Below are 24627 nucleotides of genomic sequence, written 5' to 3' on the forward strand. Positions count from 1 at the left end.
TGGATTTTTTTTAAAGAAAATCGGACACCTTTTAAATCAGACTTCCTGGAGTCCCCCAGCTGCTCCTGATAGATACTGTATGAGGCTGATGAGGGAGATGTAACTGAAGTTGATTGATTCATTCATTCACACACTCATTCATGCTACAAATATTTTGTGAGCATCTATTGTGTGCCAGGCACTCTTCCAGCTACTGGAGATCCAGGGAACAGATCCAAGTTCCCAACCTCATAGAGATGACATTTCTAGCTAGGAAAGATGGATACAATGCAGAAATACGTACAGAATATGCCTGATGATAAATTCTATGTAGAAAAATGAGGCAGGGTGAAGGGGATCAGAAGCGTGGGTGTACAGCAGGTGGGTATTTTATACAAAGTGGCTGGAAAAGTCCTCACTGATAAGCAGAGACTTGAGGTCAGTGAAAGTTTAAACCTCGTGGGGCATTTAATTTAGAGAGAGTATTCCAGGTGGAAGGAAGAGCATGGGCAAGCTCTCTGAGTTTGGACCCTTTAAATATTTCAAATGTTGTCTAGGGGCTCAGCATGACACAGTAGTTAAGACCTCGCTTGACTTTTGGAATTTGAAAACTTGGATAAGATTCTGTATATTAACAAGTGACAAATGATTTGAAATCTCTGAGCCTTTATTTTATCACCTATAAAATGGGGATTCCTACAACTTCCTTCTTCCCAGTGTTACTGTAAAGACTAAGTGAGAGTGCAGACAAAGATATTCATTGTAATTGGCATTGTGCTGAGTTCAATAAACGTTAGCTATGACCAGGGAAAAAATGCTTCTCAGGGACACTTGAGTTTTCTGCAACATTTGTGTATTGAAATGGATCACACGAATGTTGAACTAGAACTCTCTTCTAAATATTAGTCCAACATTATAACATGAGTAGAAATGTTTCTTTTTCTGTGTGGTCCTGAATAAGCTGTTTTCCCTTTATGAACCTTAAGTTTTGCAAAATGAGGAAATTAAGCTTAAACCAGTCACTTCAGTCTAAAGTCTTCAAGGTAGTATGAGAGCTAGTTTCCCTGTTTGAAAATTCCTGAAAATGAAATTTTATATTTACTTCCTTTTTTAATTGAAGTATAGTTGATTTGCAATGTGGTGCCAATCTCTGCTGTGCAGCAAAGTGACTCAGTTATACACATACGGACATTCGTTTTCTTTATATTCTTTTGCATTACAGTTTATCACAGCATATTGAATATAGTTCCCTGTGCTATACATTAGGACCTTGTTGTTTACCCATTCTAAATGTAATATATATATTTACTTCTGATAAGGGTAATGAGGGACTTGACCATCAGGCTTGCTTGGGGCTGAATTACAAAGCGTGGTATTCGGTGGCTAAGACCACTGGCTGTGAAGTGTGATAGTACAGCCAAGGTGCTATCCCAAAAGGTTGCCCAGTTTACATTTACCTCAAGAGCAATGCTTTCCCCAAATTCTTGTCTTCCTGAGATATTTTCAAAGGGCTCCATCATCCAGGTCTAAGTCCAACACTTGGACTACTTTTGGGTCCCTACCACAGGGTTAATTCTCCTTCCAACCTTTCTCCCCAAATCCTACTCCTTCCCTTTCTGCCTCTAGAGGGAAAGCCATTTTTCCAAGCTCTTTCCATCAATCAGCGTAAATATGGTCAGATGAAGGGTCACAAGGCTGTGGGGGGAGGGCGAACCAAGGAGAAGGCAGAAGAGGAAGGGGTCCATCTTCAGCCATTTCCATGAGGAAAATGTGGCCAAAAAATGAGATGAGGAGTCAGGAATCTAGTCTATTCCTTATACGGCATCTTTCTCCGTGTTTGAAAAGCAGTCTAAGGGTCATACAGCACACACTGCCTTACCCAACCATATAATCTTTAAATGGGATTAAACAAAACTAGTCAGAGCATTGAAGGGACAGTTAACTGCCCACAGGCAAAATCATGTACAGAGAGGCTTAGGCATTGCTAGCTATTAAGTAGCAGTTCCAGCAAAGTCTACTCTGAGAAATGCTGCAACTCATATTAAAAATCTCCTTCCTTTTCCCTTGCAGAATGTATCAGACCTCAGAACCTGATACTGCTGACTCTGCAACTTACTGGATGTTGACTTTGGGCAAGTTTTCCAACCTCTCTGAGTGTCAGGCTCTATTTATAAAATGGGGGTCATGATAATGACCTAGCAGGGTTGCCTGGCACACAGTATGGCTTCAGGACATGGTAGCAATTATCATCAAGAAAAAGGGGCAGGGTGCTGGTTGTAAGGAGTTACTCAGATTGTAAGGTGCTTTCTACCTGGAAGACAGGATGCTGATTTGGTTAAGATATAGGTAAGTATGAAATAGAAAATATAAGAAATGGACATGGAGAAGATCTGAAGAGGGAGAAGTCAGATATTTTAGATGTTACGTGATTTGATTAAGATGTTGAAAACGTAATCACGCAGTTGGCAATCAGTTCTCATTCATTGCTCCTGAAGTTCTTACGTGTCTTAGCTTCTCTGTGGAATGCTTACCGGCAGCAAATCTATTATAGTGGCAATTCTTTGAAGCAGTGACATCATGGGACATGTGAATGGATGTTCTGCAACACTTGAATTGAGACCAAATCCATTGTGCTAATTAGTTATTGGAATCTTTGCATAATTACACATGCTCAAGGGCCATTCACTGGCTTTGTTAGCTGTCTCCCATGTCTGCTATCATGTGACGGTTGGACCGAATGCCGTTTTGATGAGAACTAGCTCTGTGTTTACAGAGTGGAGATATTACAACATTGTTGGAGCATAATTATTGCCTCTGTGTTGGTGACTCAGTTTTTCATCTTCAGATTTATTTTGTTCCTAACCTTATGTAATATTTATTCAGTTGCTGTCAAATGCAGTAAAGACTGAGAAGTAGTAGTTGCCTTAAACTCTATACAACCTGCCTCCCGAAACAAAACTCATTCAATCAATCAGTATATAACTCTTGAGAAAAATTCTATATAAACCACTTTAGAATTATTTAATACCACATTTTCATATCAATAAGCAATTAAGGCGATGCAAACATATATAGGGTGGATAAACAACAAGGTCCTACTGTATAGCACAGGGAACTATATTCAATATCCTGTTATAAAGTATAATGGAAAAGAATATATATATATGTACAACTGAGTCACTTTGCTGTACAGCAGAATTAAATACAACATTGTAAATCAACTATACTTCAATAAAATTTTTAAAAAGCAAACAAATAGAAAAAAAAGCAATTGAGGGAACACAAGGTGCAAAATGCTGGAACATCTGTAATAATATGTTCAATCTCTCTTTTAATTAAAGACACGGGAAATCAGAAAATAAAGAGATAATATTTTCAGCTATCAATTTGGAAAAACTTTAAACATGGAAGAAAACCTAGTGGATGACACTATGGAGAAACAGGCATTTCTATACAAGATTGTGGTTTTGTAACCTTTCTGGAAAGGAGATGTGGTGATGTCCATTACTATTTACCATACACCTGCCCTTGCCCACTTTTTCCATGAATTCCAACGCTAGGATTTTTATTGTCAATATCTGTACATAAACTTCCAAGCTACGTAGGCAAGGACATTTACTGTAGCTTGTAACAGCGACAACATATGGAAACAACATAAATTACTAACCATAAAGAGTCATAATTAGTATATTCGCACATATGTGAGATAATATTTGGTAATGTTAGCTGTTTAGGGAGGGCTGTTTGCTTGAATTTCTTTTCTCTCTGGTATACTGCATGCCTTGCTTCAGGATCAAAGGGCAGAGCAAAATGCAAATGTCAAATAAGTAGAAAATGTTTGGCTTTTGAGTTTCAAAAAGTTTCAAAAGCCTTGACCCTGATATTTAGAAGCTTGTGCAGTAAATAAGAGAAACTTACCTATCTGGCCCCATAAATTAAAAACTTCCTGGCTTGGGGAAACGAGGAAGTCAGAAGGGGAGCATATACGTGCACTGGAAAGGAGCTTCCATTGAAGGCTGAATCCAGGGGTGGGAAGTAACAAAAACTACAGACTATTTTGCTGAGTCTGAGCGAAAAGAACATTTGCTCATTAGGTAGATGCCTAGAAACGACCAAGCCCTCTCCTGATCCCCTCCCCGCCATTTTCAGAGTATCCTGACATAGTGTTAAAAGAGTAGGAACGGAATGGCTGCCTGGTGTAACTAAAAGATGGGTCTAAAGAGCCTGCAAGACCTCCTCCCAGTCACAGCATGGCAAAGTAATCCCGTGTGTGTGTGAGAGTGACTTATACACATGAAGGAGAACCGAAGGATCTAACGGGACTGGAGTGAGAGCCAGAGATGGTCACCAGAGATCTACTAGGGTGAAGGACCAGATGGGACAAATACATCTCAGCATCTGTCAGCATGGAAAGTCAACAACCAAGGCCAAGACCCTGCAGCCACGACCTCTGTTCTACCTAAGCCTCGTGGAACTCAGCTAAATGCCAGACCCAGAATTGGCAGATATTAAGTTTGGACTGCCCAGGGGAATAGAATCCTAAAATAAAATTAAGTTGAATTAAAGAAAACTAAGGATGACTGAACGTCTTTCTTGCCTGAGTTAGTGGGATGAGAGAGTCTCTCACTTCACATACCATGAAATAATGTGCAGCTATTGAAAGTAATGAGGCAAGTATATATGCTCCAATGTGAAAGATCTGCAAGATAAACTTTAAATTAAAAAAGGCAAGAGAAAGAACAATTTGAGTAGTGTGCATTCCATTTGCATAAAAATGTTATATGTTCTAACTGTTCCCAGGATATGGAAGAAATGATTAACTGTGATTTCCTCTAGAAACTGAGACTCTTCATTTAATACCATTTTATAAAGATTTCTTTTAAACCAAGAGCTTATATTATTTTATGATATATATTTATTATATGTAATAAAATATCCTCTTTATCCTTAAGTCATGTTTTGCGATCCATTACATTTAATTAGAATTCCATTTATGTAGCATTTACTTTGATAATTTCAGAATATAGGATGAAAATATGTGTCTTTAACATCTTTTGAGTATAGCATAAAGCTGCCAAAGAGAATTCATTTGGTTTTTTTTTTTCAGTGAGAAGAGGTGTTGCAATCTGCCTTAAGGGAAAACTGCCCTCTCTCCATCATTTCTGTAAAAGTGGATATGCGAACTTGTCTCGCCACAAAGCTACAGAAAACTTTCCTAAAAACGCGTCAATAACCAGAATAAGGATGCGTAATTTGAAGAATTGGACAAAGTCATACATTTTCATACACTCTAGCATATGGTCAAACATACAGGTCACAGACACTGGGCATATCATCAAAATTTACATACGCATATAAAGAATGGTTCCTTCAAAGTCATCCTATAGTTATTCCAAGTCACAGAAAACATTTAATAAGTCATTTTGGGGGAATTACTTCCACCGTTATGGCACGTTGTTTTGAATGACATAGCAGGTACCAAATCATCACCCTTTAAGGATAAATTTAAATTTTAATAGCACTCAAAGGCCATTTACAGTCAAGTATGGTGAATAAGGCAGTCGCTCAATTTAGATAATAAATTTACAGTAAAAAAAAAAGCATGGTATAACTAAAATAACATGACTGCTCTACAGCACTGAAGGAAATAATGCCTAGCCCCCAAAGAAACTTGAGTGTTTTAAAAACTATAGCATCCTTTGAACAATTGCATTGCCTTCCTAACAGACTACTTTAAATTAATTTTGATGAATAAATTTTATCCTGTCTGTTAAAAACCAACCTAATGACTTACAGTAGCATTCTCTATATTATAATTGTTTTAAAATATGGAACTATAAGATTTTTAAAGCTATATTTCTAAATACTTTAGATCAGCATTTAAAGTGGGTCATGACCGAATAGCCAGAGCAATCTTGAGGGAAAAAAATGGAGCTGGAGGAATCAGACACCCTGACTTCAGATTATACTACAAAGCTACAGTAATTAAGACAATATGGTACTGGCACAAAAACAGAAATATATATCAATGGAACAGCATAGAAACCCCAGAGATAAACCCAGGCACCTATGGTCAACTAATCTATGACAAAGGTGGCAAGGGTATATAATGGAGAAAAGACAGTCTCTTCAGTAAGTGATGCTGGGAAAACTGGACAGCTACACGCAGAAGAATGAAATTAGAACACTCCCTGACACCATACACAAAAATAAACTTAAAATGGATTAAAGACCTAAATGTAAGACTGGACACCATAAAACTCTTAGAAGAAAACATAGGAAGAACATTCTTTGACATAAATCACAGCAAGATCCTTTTTGACCCACCTCCTACAGTAATGGAAATAAAAACAAAAATAAACACATGGGACCTAATAAAACTTAAAAGCTTTTGCACAGCAAAGGAAACTATAAACAAGACAAAAAGACAACCCTCAGAATGGAAGAAAATATTTGCAAACAAATCAACGGACAAAGGATTAATCTCCAAAATATATAAATAGCTCATGCAGCTCAATATTAAAAAAACAAACAACCCAATCAAAAAATGGGCAGAAGACCTAAATAGACATTTCACCAAAGAAGACACATAGATAGCCAAGAGGCACATGAAAAGCTTCTCAACATCACTACTTATTAGAGAAATGCAAATCAAAACTACAATGAAGTATCACTTCACAATGGTTAGAATGGACATCATCAGAAAATCTACAAACAACAAATGCTGGAAAAGGTGTGGAAAAAAGGGAACCCTCTTGCACTGTTGGTGGGAATGTAAACTGATACTGCCACTATGGAGAACAGTATGGAGGTTCCTTCAAAAACTAAAAATAAAATTACTATATGGCCCAGCAATCCCACTACTGGGCAAATACCCAGAGAAAACCAAAATTCAAAAAGACACATGCACCCCAACGTTCATTGCAGCACCATTTACAATAGACAGGTCATGGAAGCAACCAAAATGCCCATCAACAGACAAATGGATAAAGAAGATGTGGTACATATATACAATGGAATATTACTCGGCCACAAAAAGGAACAAAATTGGGTCATTTGTAGAGATGTGGATGGACCTAGAATCTGTCATACATTGTGAAGTAAGTCAGAAAGAGAAAAACAAATATCGCATATTATTGCATTTATGTAGAATCTAGAACAACGGTATAGATGAGCCAGTTTGCAAGGCAGAAATAGAGACACAGATGTAGAGAACAAACATGTGGACACCAAAGGGGGAAAGCCGGGAGGGTTTTGGTGGTGGTGGGGTGAACTGGGAGATTGGGATTGACATATATACACTAATATGTATAAAATAGATAACTAATAAGAAACTGCTGTATAAAAAATAAATAAAATTCAAAAAAAAAATAAAGTGGGTTATGAAACCAATTTAGTGGTTGCAACCAATATTAGAAATACACAAGAGAAAATACCAGAGTGCATCAAATGTAATCAGCATAGGTGTGATTTTATCAAACTGTTTCACTTATATATTTTTAGTCAAGCATTCACTATTCAGCAAAAACGTATTGAGCAAACACAATACACTTGCCAGCCATTTGGACCACCAACTGGTCATCTCTCACCTAGATGGTCTCTAAGATCCATTCAACCTTAACATTCTCTGAAATATTGAAGTCCAAGTTAAATTGCCTTTTCAAATTTTTTTCCCAGGTAATATTTTTAAGTGATGACTGTATGCTGGAATTCTGTGAACACTTTACTATAGTATCTCATGTAATCTTTGTTCCAATTAAAATTGTTGCATAACAAACAAACCATTCTAAAACATAGTGGCTCAAAACCACAGCAATTACTTACTTAGTTCACGAATTTTCAGCTCAAACAGCAATCAACAGAGATGGCTCATGTCTGTTCCATGTCGTGTCAGTTGGGGTAGCTTCACTGGGGTTGGAGAATCTGCTGTCAGGATGTGTTACTCCATGGCTGGCAAGTTGGTGTGGCTGCCAGCTGGGAGCTCAGTCATGGTCAAGGGCAAGGAGACCCCACTCCTCTCCATGAGTTTCTAGGTCTTCTTCTCAGCATGGCTGGGTGGATGGGTTCCTAGAACAAGCATCCCAAGAGATAGTAAGTGGAGCTCCTAGTTTCTTAAGGCTCCAGAATCTGACACCATGTATTCCACTGGTGAAGTGACCATAAAGCCCAGATTAAATAGGAGGAGACACTGACTCTACTCATTTGATGAGAGAAGTGTCCAAAAATTGGGGTGCCATGTTTCAAACTGCCACATCTTCAAATAACCACATGAGGTGTATTTTCTATTAATACATCCCAATCTTATAGACAAGGCAACTGACACAAAGAGATATTCATCAATTTTTCCCAAGGTCACACAGCTTTTACATGTCACCAAAGACCTGAGTCCAGGTCTTCCTGTATCCACAGCCAGGCTCCAGTGACGCTGCTGTTCTGTCTCTTCTTGTGATTAGTGCATATAAAACTCTACAGCCTTCATAATTTATAGTCAGGATTTGTTGCTTAAGGGTAAATGACCCATGAGTTCCATAAATTGAGAAAAATATGGGTAGGGATCTCATCTGATAGTGAGTAGATGAAAAGGTGAAGGAACTCAGAAATCTGTGGAAGAAATATGGAAGGATTAGCAGATACACGATCAATATCATGCTTGAATTGAAGCAAAATAATAATGAGAAAGTCACTCTTGACTTATTAACTTTTTTGAAAAAATTATGCCAGATAGAGATGCACATCCCTTAAGCATGAACTGAAATTATTTGAGCCTTTAAGAGGAAAAGTGCTCTAAGTGAAAAGTAATTTTATTATAAGCTGAAACAAGCCCTATCAGCACATAGCAGGAGTATGTGTGTTTTTTTCTTATGTCTCCAGAACTGAATACTAAATAGGGTCTAGTATTTTTTTCTGTGATTTTAATTATAAGCGGTACTTAGATATTCAACATGAAACTCAGTTCTACCCTTTGAGAATAACCCTTGCTCTCTAACACAAAATATAAAAATATTCAAAATTCAGTAGGGTGCAAGACACATTATTGGCTTGTTGACAGAACAGATTTCTTCCTAGAAGGAAAAACACAGGAGCCATTCAAAGTCATAGAAATAAATGTGTTTTAAAGTGTTCAGCGTAGAGTGGCAGTTTGGTTTCCAACGACATTCTTTTAATTTCCAAAGGTGTGCTTTCTGTTTTTAAAAAACAAAAACTCTTTAATCCTGAGAAACAATGTAAGGGCTGTTTTTTTGTTGTTTTGGGGTTTTTTTTTACATCCTCATTGGAGTATAACTGCTTTACAATGGTGTGTTCATTTCTGCTTTATAACAAAGTGAATCAGCTATACATATACATATATCCCCATATCTCCTCCCTCTTCCGTCTCCCTCCCACCCTCCCTATCCCACCCTTCCAGGTGGTCACAAAGCACCAAGCTGATCTCCCTGTGCCATGTGGCTGCTTCCCACTAGCTGACTATTTTACATTTGGTAGTGTATATATGTCCATGCCACTCTCTCACTTCGTCCCAGTTTACCCTTCCCCCTCCCTGTGTCCTCAAGTTCATTCTCTATGTCTGCGTCTTTATTCCTGCCCTGCCCCTAGGTTCTTCAGAACCATTTTCTTTTTTTATTAGATTCCATATATACGTGTTAGCATACGGTATTTGTTTTTCTCTTTCTGACTTACTTCACTCTGTATCACAGTCTCTAGATCCATCCACCTCACTACGAATAACTCAATTTCGTTTCTTTTTATGGCTGAGTAATAGTCCATTGTATATATGTGTCACATCTTCTTTATCCATTCATCTGTCGATGGACACTTAGGTTGCTTCCATGTCCTGGCTATTGTAAATAGTCCTGCAATGAACATTGTGGTACATGACTCTTTTTGAATTATGGTTTTCTAGGGGTATATGCCCAATAGAGGGATTGCTGGGTCATATGGTAGTTCTATTTTTAGTTTTTTAAGGAACCTCCATACTGTTCTCTATAGTGGCTGTATCAGTTTACATTCCTACCAACAGTGCAAGAGGATTCCCTTGTCTCCACACCCTCTCCAGCATTTATTGTTTGTAGATTTTTTGATTATGGCCATTCTGACCGGTGTGAGGTGATACCTCATTGTAGTTTTGATTTGCATTTCTCTGATGATTAGTGATGTTGAGCATCCTTTCACGTGTTTGTTGGCAGTCTGTATATCTTCTTTGGAGAAATGTCTATTTAGGTCTTCTGCCCATTTTTGGATTGGGTTGTTTGTTTTTTTGATATGGAGCTGCATGAGCTGCTTATAAATTTTGGAGATTAATCCTTTGTCAGTTGCTTCATGTGCAAATATCTTCTCCCATTCTGAGGGTTGTCTTTTCATCTTGTTTAAGGTTTCCTTTGCTGTGCAAAAGCTTTCAAGTTTCATTAGGTCCCATTTGTTTATTTTTGTTTTTATTTCCATTTCCCTAGGAGGTGGGTCAAAAAGGATCCTGCTGTGATTTACGTCATAGAGTGTTCTGCCTATGTTTTCCTCTAAGTTTGATAGTGTCTGGCCTTACATTTAGGTCTTTAATCCATTTTGAGTTTATTTTTGTGTACAGTGTTAGGGAGTGTTCCAATTTCATTCCTTTACATGTAGCTGTCCAGTTTTCCCAGCACCACTTATTGAAGTGGCTGTCTTTTCTCCATTGTATATTCTTACCTCCTTTATCAAAAATAAGGTGACCATATGTGCATGGGTTTATCTCTGGGCTTTCTATCCTGTTCCACTGATCTCTATTTCTGTTTTTGTGCCAGTACCATACTGTCTTGATGACTGTAGCTTTGTAGTATAGTCTGAAGTCCAGGAGCCTGATTCCTCCAGCTCCGTTTTCTTTCTCAAGATTGCTTTGGCTATTCGGGGTCTTTTGTGTTTCCATACAAATTGTGAAATTTTTTTGTTCTACTTCTGTGAAAAATGCCATTGGTAGTTTGATAGGGATTGCATTGAATCTGTAGAGTGCTTTGGGTAGTATAGTCATTTTCACAATGTTGATTCTTCCAATCCAAGAACATGGTATATCTCTCCATCTGTTTGTATCATCTTTAATTTCTTTCATCAGTGTCTTATAGTTTTCTGCATACAGGTCTTTTGTCTCCTTAGGTAAGGACTGTTTTTATTTTTCAGTCAGTAATAAAAATCTTGGCTTCCATGATGTTCAATACACTAATATGTGGAGAAGAGGATGATGTATTTGATCACCAGACTTTCACACTCCATCTGCACTGCTGGAACAATGCCTGTTGCATTCATTCTTGTAATACCAATACTTAGTATTGTGTTTGTGTTAAGGAAACCTTCAATAAACAATTGTTGAATGAATGAGATGTTTCATTTGTTTCAAGAAACAATATTTAGTCATAATCTATGTCCACTTAATGGATTTAAATCAGATTCATCTATATTTAAAAATACACTTTACCTTGCTTCCTTTTCTTGTTACAGAGCAACAGGCACCTTAGAGACCATCTCTTCTAAACCTTGGTTACAAATGAAGAAATGGAGCCTAGAATCACAAAATCTAGCAAACCTTGCCAATGTTCGCAGATGTTGTAGTGATTCAAACCAGGTAGACACCCATCCAAGTGAACAAAGACGTTGCTATCCTCATTATCAGTGTGAAACATGGCTACCCCTTACAAAACCAAACATGTGCCCACATTCCCCCAAGTGGGATGTGGCCTGGAATAGAGAAGAATGTATCACATAAACAAATTCAAGCATTTGTTATTTCTTTTTTTTTTTTTAAGCACCATTAGCCTTATTATTCTATCTTTACATCACTTTTTTTTAACTGCTACATTCAAATGTTGAAAAGTATCTGTTGTGTTTGTTACCATAGTTCCTGGTACCCAGTAGTTTAACAGGAAGAAAACAAATATAAAGTTGTATTTGTTACAGCATCCTCCTGAGTCTCACTTGTTCTATATACTGGTTATATCTATGGAGACTGGTTTGCCCACTCTGCTCAAGAGGCACAATGACTAGGAACCATGAAGATGGTTTCATTTCCTTTAAAATCAGTAGAAAAAAAGAAACAATCCAGATTGGATTACATTCATCCTTATACCAAAAGAGTCATAAAATACAGTTGTTAATGTTTTTGTAGAGAAAGGGCCCATGAAGGCAAAACTTCCCAGGGTCCAAGAAAATCATGATGTGGCCCTGGCTCTCCTAGGCTGCTTGAAGAACAGGCGACCCTACAGAAGTGCACTGAGCTCATTGAAAATTGGGGCTCAATGGGTGTCCCTGGCAGTTGGAAATAGTAAGCTGATGTCTGGCTCCCATCTGACAAATAACCTGGGTTAGGTATGGTGGGGAAGTCAAAGCCAGTGGTGGAAACTGTGGGGGACATGCTCTCTCAACGTTTGTTGGGAAAAAGGATTCATATGTTTTTCCCGTGGACCAATCCTGGGCCGCATTTAAGAGCACTGTCATAGGGCTTTCCTGGACTGTCGATAGGACCCCAACAAAAGGGTGCCTGAAGGGACTGCCAGGTTCCTAAGCAGCTGCAGAAGGAGGACATGACCAGCTAAGGTAGGGGCACATGCCTCAGCTTAAGGGGGGGCCAGGTGAGTGGTCCCTAACAGGAGTTGGGAGTGTCATTTTGAAGAAGAGAAAATCTTTCAGGCTGAAAGAGAATAAAGCAATTTATAACAATGTCAGTTAACTAAGAGCTTTCCTGCTCCACTGACCTCTGTTTGTTTTTGTCAGAAAGATGTTAACAAGGGGAAGAGGAAGGGCCAGAAAAAGGAAGAAGAAGCAAACCACACCATCCTCCACCATGTGTATGCTTCTTACCTGCATTAGGTCCTGGCTGGGGCATCAGAGAACAGTAAACTTCTACTCAGTTTTGCCATTTTGATGATTATATGGGAATGGGAAGTCTACATTTCAGAATCAAGACTATTTTAAATGACCATCTAACATTTTGTTAAGAGAGCAATCCAGTCATGCCTGAGGTTTGTTTCAGGGGCCTCAGGGACCTTCCCCGCCTCCATCAAATACATTTTAAGAGGATCAAGGGAAGGGAAACAAACCAAAACAAAACCTGGCAATTTGTTCAGTATCATCCATTTCAGCAAAAATATTCTGGTACGGTTAAGAGTTTCAGAAATGGTTTCACAAATTCAGATTTCCTGTCACTTGAATATTCATTATTTCACATCATGGAATAATCATTCTTCATGCAAACAAACAGACAAAATGAGCACAGAATTTAACACGTGACTTTACATGCCAAGTCATAAGTGAGGCAAAAGAGTCCCCAAAGAGCCTTTAAAGAGAGGAAGGTGCCAGTCAATAATAACACGACATCCAGACAGCAGAAAGACTGGGGGCTGAGCAAATCCCCACTTCATGTTGTAGATCGTTGATCACATCAATCAGTCCATTCTTGATACATACAAGGCATGTGTTTGATTGTGATTGTTTCTGTTTATATAAAAATATTCATGGAAAATATGGAATATTTTGAAAATTTAGAGAACTTAATATCAAACCTGTTTTCATATGGGGAGTTGAATGGAGTTGTTTAGCATTCAAAGTGAGTCTCCCAAATATACCAGTTTTTGTAATGTCTTCACTGTGTCAATCTTCAATTTCTAGGTAATTTTACTTATATGAAATATTTGTGAAAAAGATTTTTTAAATAACTTTAGTGATAATAAATGACTAAGAATCTAGGGCTTCCCTGGTGGCACAGTGGTTAAGAATCTGCCTGCCAATGCAGGGGACGCAGGTTCAATCCCTGGCCTGGGAGGATCCCACATGCCACAGAGCAACTAAGCCTGTGCACCACAACTACGGAGCCTGCACTCTAGAGCCTGCAAGCCACAACTACTGACGCCGCCAGCCACAACTACTGAAGCCCGCGCACCTAGAGCCCATGCTCTGCAACAAGAGAAGCCACGACAGTGAGAAGCCCGCACACAGCAACAAAGACCCAACACAGCCAAAAATAAAAAGAAATAAATTTATAAAAAATAATAAATGACTAAGAACCCATTTATATATTTAAGTATCCCCAATATATATTATACTAATTATAATATAAGCATAAATTCTATTTTCCTGATAATATAAAGATATGATGTGCTTATGAATACAGAAAATAACTAATGACAAATTTTCCTCACAAATGCTTGACCATGGAAAGGTAGGTGTGAGGGTTCAAGTTGAAATGAGTATTCACACAACTGCTTTTAAAATACGGAAAGCCTGGGACTTCCCTGGTGGTCCAATGCAGGGGACGTGGGTTCGATCCCTGGTCGGGGAACTAAGATCCCACCATGATAAAATGTAAAGTGAAAAATGTAGGCCATGTAATAATCTATATGGTATTATCTCATTTCTGTAAAATATAGCATATATACTATTTGAAGTATATAATAATGTATGTATATTATATTTGGGGGATATATACATATATACATGCATAATATATTCATATATTTTATGTATATATATCTAATATATGCACTTATATATACACACACATGCACATATATCTCTATACAGGAGATTGTATATTCTTCTGGGCAATGGAAGTAGCAGGTAGAAAAGAGGGATTTCTACCTTAAGTAGTTCTATATTATTTGAAATTTTATATGTATTACTCTTAAAATATCTGTAAAATAAAGAGAAGAAAGGCTGCCAGAAGTGTTAATGTGCTTGTATTTCTCTCCATAAACTCTCCATATGCACAAACACGTGCAACTTACACATTAAATCAAAAAACATTACCTTCAATTAATCTTTATACAGCGAGATAAAAGCCATCAGAGACAATTACATTTTTCTCTTGGTTAATTTAAACCATGCTAAGGAAAAAGTAATCCAACACTCATTTTATTAAATGAAGACTTTCATAAACATGCTCCATTTCTTATTCTACCATTGGGCATAATAGGTCCTTGGCTAGAGAAATAACAGCACTAAGTAGTGATTAACATTTTTTTTTTTAACTTCAAGACATCAACCTGTAATTGCTAGATCTATCATATTTTAAAATTAAATTATTTTTTAGAGCAGTTTTAGGTTCCCAGCAAAATTGAGCAGAAGGCACAGCGATTTCTCATATACCCCCTGCTCCCCACCCCCATGAGCATAGCCTCCCCTGTTATCAACTTCCACTACCTGAGTGGTATAATTTTCACAATTGATGAAGCTATACTGATACAACATAATCACCCAATGTCCATAGTTTACAATATGGTCAATCTTGGTGTTGCATATTATATGGGATTGGAAAAATGTATGACATGTATCCATCATTATAGTATCATTCAGAGTATCTTCAGCGCCTTAAAAATCCTCTGTGTGCCACCTATTCATCCCTCCCTCCACCCTAACCTCTGGAAACCACTCTTGTTTTTCCTGTCTCCATAGTTTTGCCTTTTCCAGAATGTCATATAGCTGGAATCATACAGTATGTAGCCTTTTCAGATTGGCTTCCAATGTTTAAACATACATTTAAGGTTCCTCCATGTCTTTTCATGAATTAATAGCTCAATTTATTTTTTTAATCAAGCATGTTCATGTCACCTCATTAGCATTTAACGTCCTATAACACTAAGGTAAAACAAGATATCCTTTGGATATCTTGAAAAATAAATGAGAACAGTGCTTTTCTTGAGAACAAATGATGTTCCAAAAATCATTACTCAGAAGACTGAAACTAAAAAGCATATAAAGATTGAGAACGTGGAATGTATAAGAATAAACTTAACCAAGGAGGTAAAAGACTTTTACAGTGAAAATTATAAACACTGATGAAAGAAATCAAAGGCATAAATAAACAGAAAGACATCTGTGTTCATGGATTAGAATCCTTAATAAGGTTAAAAACGTCCATAGCACCCAAAGCAATCAATCTACAATCAACGCAATTCCTATTTAAGTCCCAAGTGCATTTTTCACGGAAACAGAAAAAAATTTCTAAATTCATATGGAATCACAAAGACCTTAAATAACCAAAACAATCTTTAGAAAGAAGAACAAATCTGAAGGTGTCACGCTTCCTGATTTCAAAATACATTATAAAGTTACAGCAATTAAAATAGTTGGTACCCACATAAAGACAGACGTAGACCAATGGAACAAAATCGAGAACCCAGAAATAAACACAGGCATTTTACATTTAACAGATCTTCGACAAGATTGCCAAGATTACATAATCGGGAAAGGATAATCTCTTCAACAAAAGGTGTTGGGGAGGCTGGATATCCATGTGTTCTTTACCACAATTTAGAAACAGTTGAGAATGTAGGTGATCATCTCTGTAATATTTAATTAGGTAATTAGGGTTGGTAACGAAATAAAAGGCTCATCAATATCTCCAGTTTCCAGTTGTGGTCTGAGAGATGCATATTTTAGACTCTGGATAATTAGAAGGTATTAAAATAAGTTCAAACTCTCAAGAATTACTGGCTTCAAACTTGGCTTCACTTCCATTTAGTTGTATGAACTTGGGCAAGCAATTCATCTGTCGATGCTTCAGTTTTATTATTTGTGAAATATGGATAATAACTAACTCATAGTGTTATAAGGAGCTTATCATAGTGCCTGGCACATAGCAAACTCTCAATAGAAGTAACTTCCAGGGATGCTGTTGATGATAACTGCTGACCATGGTTTGGGGACAGGATTCTTTCATTTTCTGTCTCATCTCCCTCTTTCTCTCTTCCTTTTTTTCTTCCTTCTTTTTTTCTTCTCTTCCTTCCTTCTCTCTTTTTTAGTATTTTTTTTTAAACCTGTCTTCTATTTCTGGCAAAGAGCATGTGTAATTGTACCTTTCTTCTGGGTATTATTTGCCAAGCAGGTGTACAGTGCAGTGCAATATAATTTAGTAAAACCTAATTTTAGGTTCTGGATTTGTGCTTCTCTCCATGTGAGTGGCTCCAGCAGGGTCCTCACACAGCTGTCATGCCCTGTGAAAGAACCCAGGCCAGCAGAGAATATGACCATGAAGGACCAAAGGAGCCAATTTTCTAATGTTTCATATTTGACTTAATTTTTTTTTTACTTAAAGGTTTAGATTAGGAAGGAATAAGTAAATGTGTTCTTAGAATCACTGTACAGGGTAAGGTTTTCTTTTGCCTCGTTCAGAGCAGATGCAAAAGCCATTTTGTCATACTGCAACACAAGGTCTAAAGACCATCTGGAGAATTTATTAAAATTAAAAGGATGCAATACAATTTGGATTACATACTTTTATTAAAGATATGAGAGAATCGATCTGATCTTTTCTATCTTCATCATCTGTAAGTTTTTTATATATAAATGTTTCTTAAAACAAGAATAAAATTATTAGAGATTGCAAACACTGCCAAGTAAAACTATTTTTTAAGAAAATTATAAAAATCCCTGCCAAAGCTCTAGTTATAAACATTAAAGAAATAAAAAAACTTTCATATTGAACTGTTTTTTTTTAGGTGTATCAGGAAGCCTCCCTCCTAAAAATGTTTTGAATGACTCAATATTCTTACCAACCAAAAAGAGAGAAGTATTTTGGGGGAAAAGAAATATGAATTATGAAAAGAAGAAGGGAAATAGAAGAAAACAAATGATTTTTCTAAAGTGTTTATTATAAGTAGTGGTTGTGTGATAACTACTTGGGGTGCAAATATCATAGACCATCTCCTTACCACTGAGGTAGGTCATATTTCTTGGCCTTTTAGTAACTTTCTGTATTAGATTCTTCTGAGTGCTTAACTTGTAACTCCTTTATTCTTTCTTACAAAGTGATGTGGGTGGTATAATTATTAACCCCATTTTACAGATAAGGAAACTGAGTGACAAGAGTTTAAGGGACTTACTTGTTCAAGATCACACACCTAGGAAGTGATCAAGCCAGCATATGATGAACTCAGTGAATCTGATTCCAGAACTTGTGTCATCACCTTTTATGCTGGACTCTTGCCTGGGGAAGAAGAATTTACCTCATTCAAAAACTGCAGTGAGGGCTTCCCTGGTGGCGCAGTGGTTGAGAGTCCGCCTGCCAATGCAGGGGACACGGGTTCGTGCCCCGGGCCGGGAAGATCCCACATGCCGCGGAGCGGCTGGGCCCGTGAGCCATGGCCGCTGAGCCTGCGCGTCCGGAGCTTGTGCTCCGCAACGGGAGAGGCCACAACAGTGAGAGGCCCGCGTACCGCAAAAAAAAAAAAAAATTGCAGTGAGTGGTGTGAGATTAACTCAATGCTGTTGTGATCCATGAGTCTATGAAAATGAGGGAGTGATCCAAGGAGAACATCAAAAATGATGAGCATTTTGGAAAATACAGCTAATGATGAATGACAAAAATAATTAGAATGATTGAGCCTTTGAGAGGGGAGGGTATTTTTCTACTTGTGTTCATGGAATAACAGTAGTAGTAGTCATAAAAGTAGTAATAGACTATGGTGCCCATCTTTACTTTCTTTCTGCAGAGGAATTTTGTTTATGTTTCAGCAAGAAAAATATTTTTGCCTAAAGCTTGTGACTTTTTCAGATTTGCAATGGAAAATGCATATCCTCTTCTTCTTGGAAAGTTATGAGGGTGGGAGAAAAATCATGACTCTGCTGTTTACTATCCATAAAAGATTAGCTGAGATTTTTAAATTTCTTTGAGCCTGTGTTTTCTTGTCTGAACAAGAAACAGCAGTACATACGTATATGGCTGATGAGGATATTAAATGAGGTATGCCTATAGGGGTGCTTAGCATTCTGTCCAGCAACTACTTAACACATTTCAAGAGTCATTATTATGATTACTGTTACCATTATTCCCTGCAGGCAATGATAAGTCCTCTGACATGAGTTTTGGTCCTCTAATGGGCAGGTATTAAAGCTTGGTCATACTGACACAGATAACTTTTGTTTAAAACAAAGATGGAAGTAGAAATAGCAAAAGCATTTTATGATGTGAGTTCACCCTGGCCAACCACCCTTGAAATTTTATATCAGTTCTGATAGTTAATTAAGTATGATACTACTTGAATGCTAAAAATTCCATAGGAAGCCTATGGAATCTTATTTTGTGACGAAGTTTTAAGCCAAACAAAAAACACACATCCTTACATGTTATTGAAGCCATTTAAGACTGAAACATAGGTAAGTAAAGATGGCTTTACCCGATCATGGGGTGGAGAGATAATGCTATCTTTATTGTAAAATTAGAGATCTTGAAAATACTTCCACACCATCTCCTGTCCTGTGTACCAGTGACCCCATGCAAACCAAACACACAAATAAATATTACACAAACACGCTACTGGCTTTTGCTTTCACCCTCACTAGTTAAGAAAAGATTTGGAAATATAAGGTTAGTAGTATGAGCAGAGGGTGAAATATGTAATATTTTGAATGACTTTCACTCATTACGTACTTCCAGTACTTTAAATATCATAATGTGTGGGTAGTATTTCCTCCTGTATTAAGTTGCTATGGATAAAATTTTAAATTACTTTTTCCTTTTTGCCACAAGAGATATAGGAAGATTAAACCCAGGTATGTTATTCCCTGAGAATGAGATTTAATTTGCCTGAATAACTCAAGTCTGTCTACAGCAGGTTGGTACTTTGGTTTTTGGTAGTTTTGATTCAGGATTAACCCTCTTTGAGATTCAAAATGGTTTTTTGAATTTTGTTTATTTTCTTCTCATCAAATATTGGAGCTTGAACAAATTGGGCTTATGGTATATCCCACTACAAGGTAAGACCTGTGAATTCAGGAATTTTGTCAAGCTGTTTATAGTTTACAGAGCAATACTAACCCATATTAGCAGGCAGTCCTTACTTGTCGAATACATAAGTCAAGGTTTCCCAACCTTGGCAACTACTGACATTTTCCATTTGATTCTTTGTTGTGGGCAGCTGTCTTCTGCATTGTAGGATGTTGAACAACATTGTTGGCCTCTACCCTCTACATGCCAGTAGGTGTCAGTAGCACCAACCCACCCCTCCCAGCTGTGACAACCTCATATGTCTCCAATTATTGCCAAATGTCTTTTGGGGGAGGGAAGGGTCCACATTGCCCTTTATTGAAACCACTGCAGCAAGTGAATGTATTGCCTTGACATGTCAAAGGAAATCTTCCAAACTATAAGTTCCTGGCTGAACACGAATGAAGAATTTGGAAGCTATTTGATTTACATAATCAATACAGGGCACTAAAATGGATCATTTACTCTCCACCAATGTTAACAGGATTATTGAATCACTTCGAGAGATTTGTTATTGTAAGAGGGAAATTATCTTTCGTCATCATGGGGCAGAAGAGAAGGGGTCACCCTCAGTCACTGAGAGTAATATTGTGGCAGTGTTTTATCATCCCTCCTACTTCTCCCAACCCAGTTCTTAAAGGAACCTAATGTTATTTCCAGGTCCGAATACAGAGGTTCTAGCCCCAATGTCTACAAAGTATTTAACATTGCAAATGGGATATGGAACTCTGGGTTATTTTGGTGACGCAGCTGTTGACAGCTCATACATTTCTGGAACGTGAGAAGCATCCTCTGACAATGTGCAATTGTTGTCTAAGCGACTACATTGCCATTTGCCACAGTTCTGGCTCCCTTCACGTGGTGTTTAGAGGACTTGGAAAATTTGCCACCGTATTAGCAAGGAGGAATGTTGGGTGTGAAGACAGGCCTGGGGGAATAGGCTCAGTCATCACACTTCATCCTCGCCAAGTTCTCAGCTCAAATGAAATGCAAGTGGGTGGTATTTTAAATAAATCAATCTCTCTGTCTAAAGAGATACAAATGTTTAGATGATCTTAGGCACATCACTTAGCCTTTCTAACCTGGATATACTATCCATAAAAGAGGGGATGGCGGTGATGCTTAAATGATGTATTTAAAGTACCTAGCACAGTGGCTGGCATGTAGCGAGAACTGAATTGATATAAGCTATTATGATAATTATCATCATTATTAAACATATGCAGGAGGTGTTACACCGCATAAGCTAGTTGACAATAATGGAAAGAGGAAGGATTCAAGGACAATGAAGTCACACAGGGTGGAATCTTGGTTCAGCTACTTACTAGCTGTGTGAACACTTGTATCAATCAGCCTAGGTTATGCTGCATTGTAGTAAAAAAAAGACTTTAACATCTCAGTTGCTTACAGCTACAACTTAATTTCTTGCTCAGCTCCGCATCCATCAAGGTCCAGTTGCAGCTCTACACTACATCAGTCTTATGCCAAGATCCAGGCTGTGAGTGCAGCCTCTGTGTAATATTGTACATTGTATTCATCATAGCAGAAGGAAATTAACAAGATGGCAAATCATGAAGAAGTTCTTAAAACTTCCGCTCAGAAATGCATTCATCACTTCTGCCCACAACCACTGACCAAAGCAAGTAACACTGCAACTCCTGAGTTCAAAGGGGCAAGGATATATAGCGGAGGGGCACTGCAGAGAGTGACAAGACGGTGCCACAATCGACCACGCCTCTAATGTGGGCCTCTGAGTCTTCACCTTTGCTTCTGTAGAAGTGTTAGCAGTCAGAAATTCAACTAATACACACGGAGAGATTATGATGTACCAGACTCTGCCCAAGATACGTTATCTACAAAACCTCATCGAGTCCTCATAACAACCAGCTAAATTAATGTTGTTGGCTCCCTTTGACAGATTTTTAAAAACATGAGGTCTTTAGGACGTTAGATAACCTCACACACAAAATCATATACAAAAATTGCAGGACACACAGTAAGTATTTGTAGTTGCATAATGGCTTATTTTTGAAACAACTTGTTTCTAATTGTTTTAGACTCTATCTGCATGTAGGAAGAGCAGTAGGAACAAAACTGGCTGGCTGCAGATGGTGCAACTAGCCCTCTGGAGTTCTGACTCACTAACTTTCTAGTTTTTCTCCAACAAAACCCACGGGCAGGGGGCATCTACATTGGGACACTCTTTCTTACCCAGTTTTGGCCCGCTGCCTCCCCTTCTCAGACTCTAAACTATTCATTTGCATCTTTCTCCCCAACTCCTGAATATTAATTACTCTCCCTCCTCCTCTTCCCCCCATCCCCCAACTCCAGACCTTTTTGGCAAATCTTATTAGTAAACAGATGGGCTATCTGTGTTGCTGGGAGACCACTTCATACATGGGGTCCAGTCCAAAGGGAGTGAGAAGGAAGGGGACATATCAGCTACAAGGTAGAATGGCTAAGCGTGCTGAAGACGACTCCTCCTTCTTTTCTGATTATTTTGAATTCAACTCTGGCTTCATTCTCTGCACTCCCCTTCCATGGCCCTCAATTCCGTCATCCCTAAAATGAGAATAACACTACTACTAACCCATGGGGGTTTTGTGAATATTTAATGAAGTAATGTTTATAAAGCCCTTAACAATTTCTGATTCATAGAAAGAACTCAATTGTCTTGTTGTTGTTTACTAGTTTTGGCAAGCTTAGCAGACTAAGGGAGAAAGAGTACGAGTTGAGGTGGGGATGCACTCAGGCCTATTTATGACGGACTGGGGGAGCTTCATTCGAGGGTTGTATCCTAGGCAAAGTATCCCACTAGAAACAGCATGAGTTTTGAAGGAACTTGAATTCCAATCCCTGTTTAGCCCCTCATGAGCTATGTTAGCTTGGCTAATTCAGCCTCGCGAAGTCTATTTGTTTTTCCTACTTTAAAAAATGGACATTATAATTCTCTCCTGACCTCACACAGTGGCCATGGGATTACCTGCCTGGCACACTGTCCCATATTTTCATGACTTATTCGTTTCCCCTCTCCCCCTTCTAGCTCCCTTCCCCCGGCCTGACCCTCTGCTTACCCCTGAGGTAACGGGCAGTGTTTAGCCTGTTCCTTGATGTATCCCAGCACCTGGCACTGCTTGGTCACATGGAGAACGTTCCATGAAGGCTGAGAGGAATGACCGAGTCAGCAGTCTTTCTCTGGTGTTCAGAAGTCACCAGAACGCACACACCTCCCCATGTAAGGTGTGGGCTGCCTCTCTCTCTTACCTGGAAACCCCGTCCTCAGGCAGGGGACCGTCTTCCTGAGGGTGCCAGCCTGCTTTCCCCAAACCTACAGCCCCAAAGTTGCCCTGGAGCCTCAGGGAACCGGGCGCGAGCGGCAGCGCCGCTCCCAAGGTCGCAGTTGGGCCTCGCCCACCTCCTCGTCCTCCCTTCCGGACCTCGCAGCTGGCCAATTGCAGCCTCCCCCGGGCCGCTGGGCGGGCTCCAGCGCCGTCCCGGTCTCCCGCCTCCACCGCAGCTCCGCCTCCCCACCCGCCCCTCCCACTCTCGCCGCCTGTGCTCACCTCAGCCGCGCGCAGGCTTCGAGAACCCAGCGTCCGCGAGCCCGCGCCCGGCACCCAGCACTCCCCGGCCTAGCTCCTCCGGCTCTTTCGGAAAGGGGGCTTCTGGCTCTGAGGACGAGGACGGTAGTGGCCCTCAAACTTCATTTTCAAAGGCACCACTGGTTGAGAAGAGCGAGCGAGGCGAGCTATGGACCCCGTGAGCCAGGTAGGACCGACTGGGCAGCGCGGGTGATGCCGCGGGACCCCCGGGCTCCGGATGCTGCGTCTCCAGACCCTTCCTCACGCTGTCTCTTTCTCTCTCTTGCCTCCTTGGTCCACAGCTGGCCTCGGCAGGCACCTTCCGGGTGCTGAAGGAGCCCCTTGCCTTCCTGCGAGCCCTGGAATTGGTGAGTAGCGGTGTGTGTGCGGGGAGGGGACCAAGGCGGCGAACCAGTAGGTGAGGAGAGGTCGGGTGCGGTGCTGTCTGCTCGGTTCTGCTCCAAGCCTGGGATGCAAAAGCCGCTTCCTTCAATCCTCCCCACTCCCCAGCTACCATTCCGGGATGGCGGGGACAGGATGTAGGGTCCCGGCTTGGAGGCGGGAACGTGGACGAGTTTTTGCAGGCGCTTAGACGAGGTGTCATGTCTCATGTCACCGAGGCGCTTGCACACGCTCAGGGGCTGGGGAAAGAAGCCTCCTGGGGAGACCGGGAGGGGAACAGATGGGGGAGCTGCCGCTGGGCTCTGGCTGCTCACCTGGATTATTGCGGGGGTGAGGGCGTGAGAGGAGGGACCGGGGCTGAGCGGAGTAGCGAGCGGGGAGGGCTTTGCCAAGCTGGGAAAGTTGGTGAGCACTGGGGCAGCTCTCCGCCCCGCCCGGGATGCTTGGAAGCGCTGTGATCCGCGCTCCGCAGCCGGAGCTCCAGGGAGAGAGAAGCTTCGAGGCTGTGAAAGATACTGCCGTCGAGAGCGGGACTCCTTCTTCCCATCTCAGAGTTTCTCTACCCTGGCTGCTCTCGAGGGCTTTTCTGATTTCTTCTAGAACCTCACAGCCTTCTCTGTGGAGCTTGCTTCAGCGACGGGGCTTTAGGAAGTTATAGTACTCTTCGGTCCCCTTAACAAACAACTTGATAGTCCTAGGGCAACTTATCTGTTGGCAGAGGAGTGAGGCGCAGAAACAGTTACCCAGGGGGCCACAGAGCCATGTTAGTGTCAATGCTTGCATGATGGTTATTCAGAGTGAAATCTGCGGGTCACACGTTCTCTTGCTAGGAGCTCTGAAAGGCAAGCGAACCTATCTGAACAGAAAGTTCAGAGCCCGTCATGTAGCATTAATCACAGGCCCTACCACCGACTAGCTGGGAAGTTATGTAAGAGCGTGTTCTGT

The 24627-nt window shown here is 39.8% G+C and overlaps 2 protein-coding genes across 3 annotated transcripts in view; one reads left to right on the top strand and one right to left on the bottom strand.

The window, feature by feature from the left end:
• Positions 1-23116, bottom strand: part of CADPS (calcium dependent secretion activator) — an 804945-nt gene extending 781829 nt beyond the window's left edge. For both annotated transcript variants that reach the window (XM_067755076.1, XM_067755075.1), the window contains exons 1-2: positions 22964-23116; positions 7804-8046 (exon numbers count right to left, since the gene is read on the bottom strand). The gene's annotated coding sequence lies outside the window, so the exon portion shown is untranslated. The remainder of the gene's footprint in view (positions 1-7803; positions 8047-22963) is intronic.
• A 120-nt stretch (positions 23117-23236) lies between these two features.
• SYNPR (synaptoporin) overlaps positions 23237-24627 on the top strand; it is a 290110-nt gene continuing 288719 nt past the window's right edge. The window contains exons 1-2 of the mRNA XM_067755077.1: positions 23237-23467; positions 23583-23648. Of these exons, the coding sequence (XP_067611178.1) occupies positions 23450-23467; positions 23583-23648 (84 nt within the window). The 5' untranslated portion in view covers positions 23237-23449. The remainder of the gene's footprint in view (positions 23468-23582; positions 23649-24627) is intronic.

Source organism: Pseudorca crassidens, chromosome 10, assembly GCF_039906515.1.
Source record: "Pseudorca crassidens isolate mPseCra1 chromosome 10, mPseCra1.hap1, whole genome shotgun sequence".
Lineage (NCBI taxonomy): Eukaryota > Metazoa > Chordata > Mammalia > Artiodactyla > Delphinidae > Pseudorca > Pseudorca crassidens.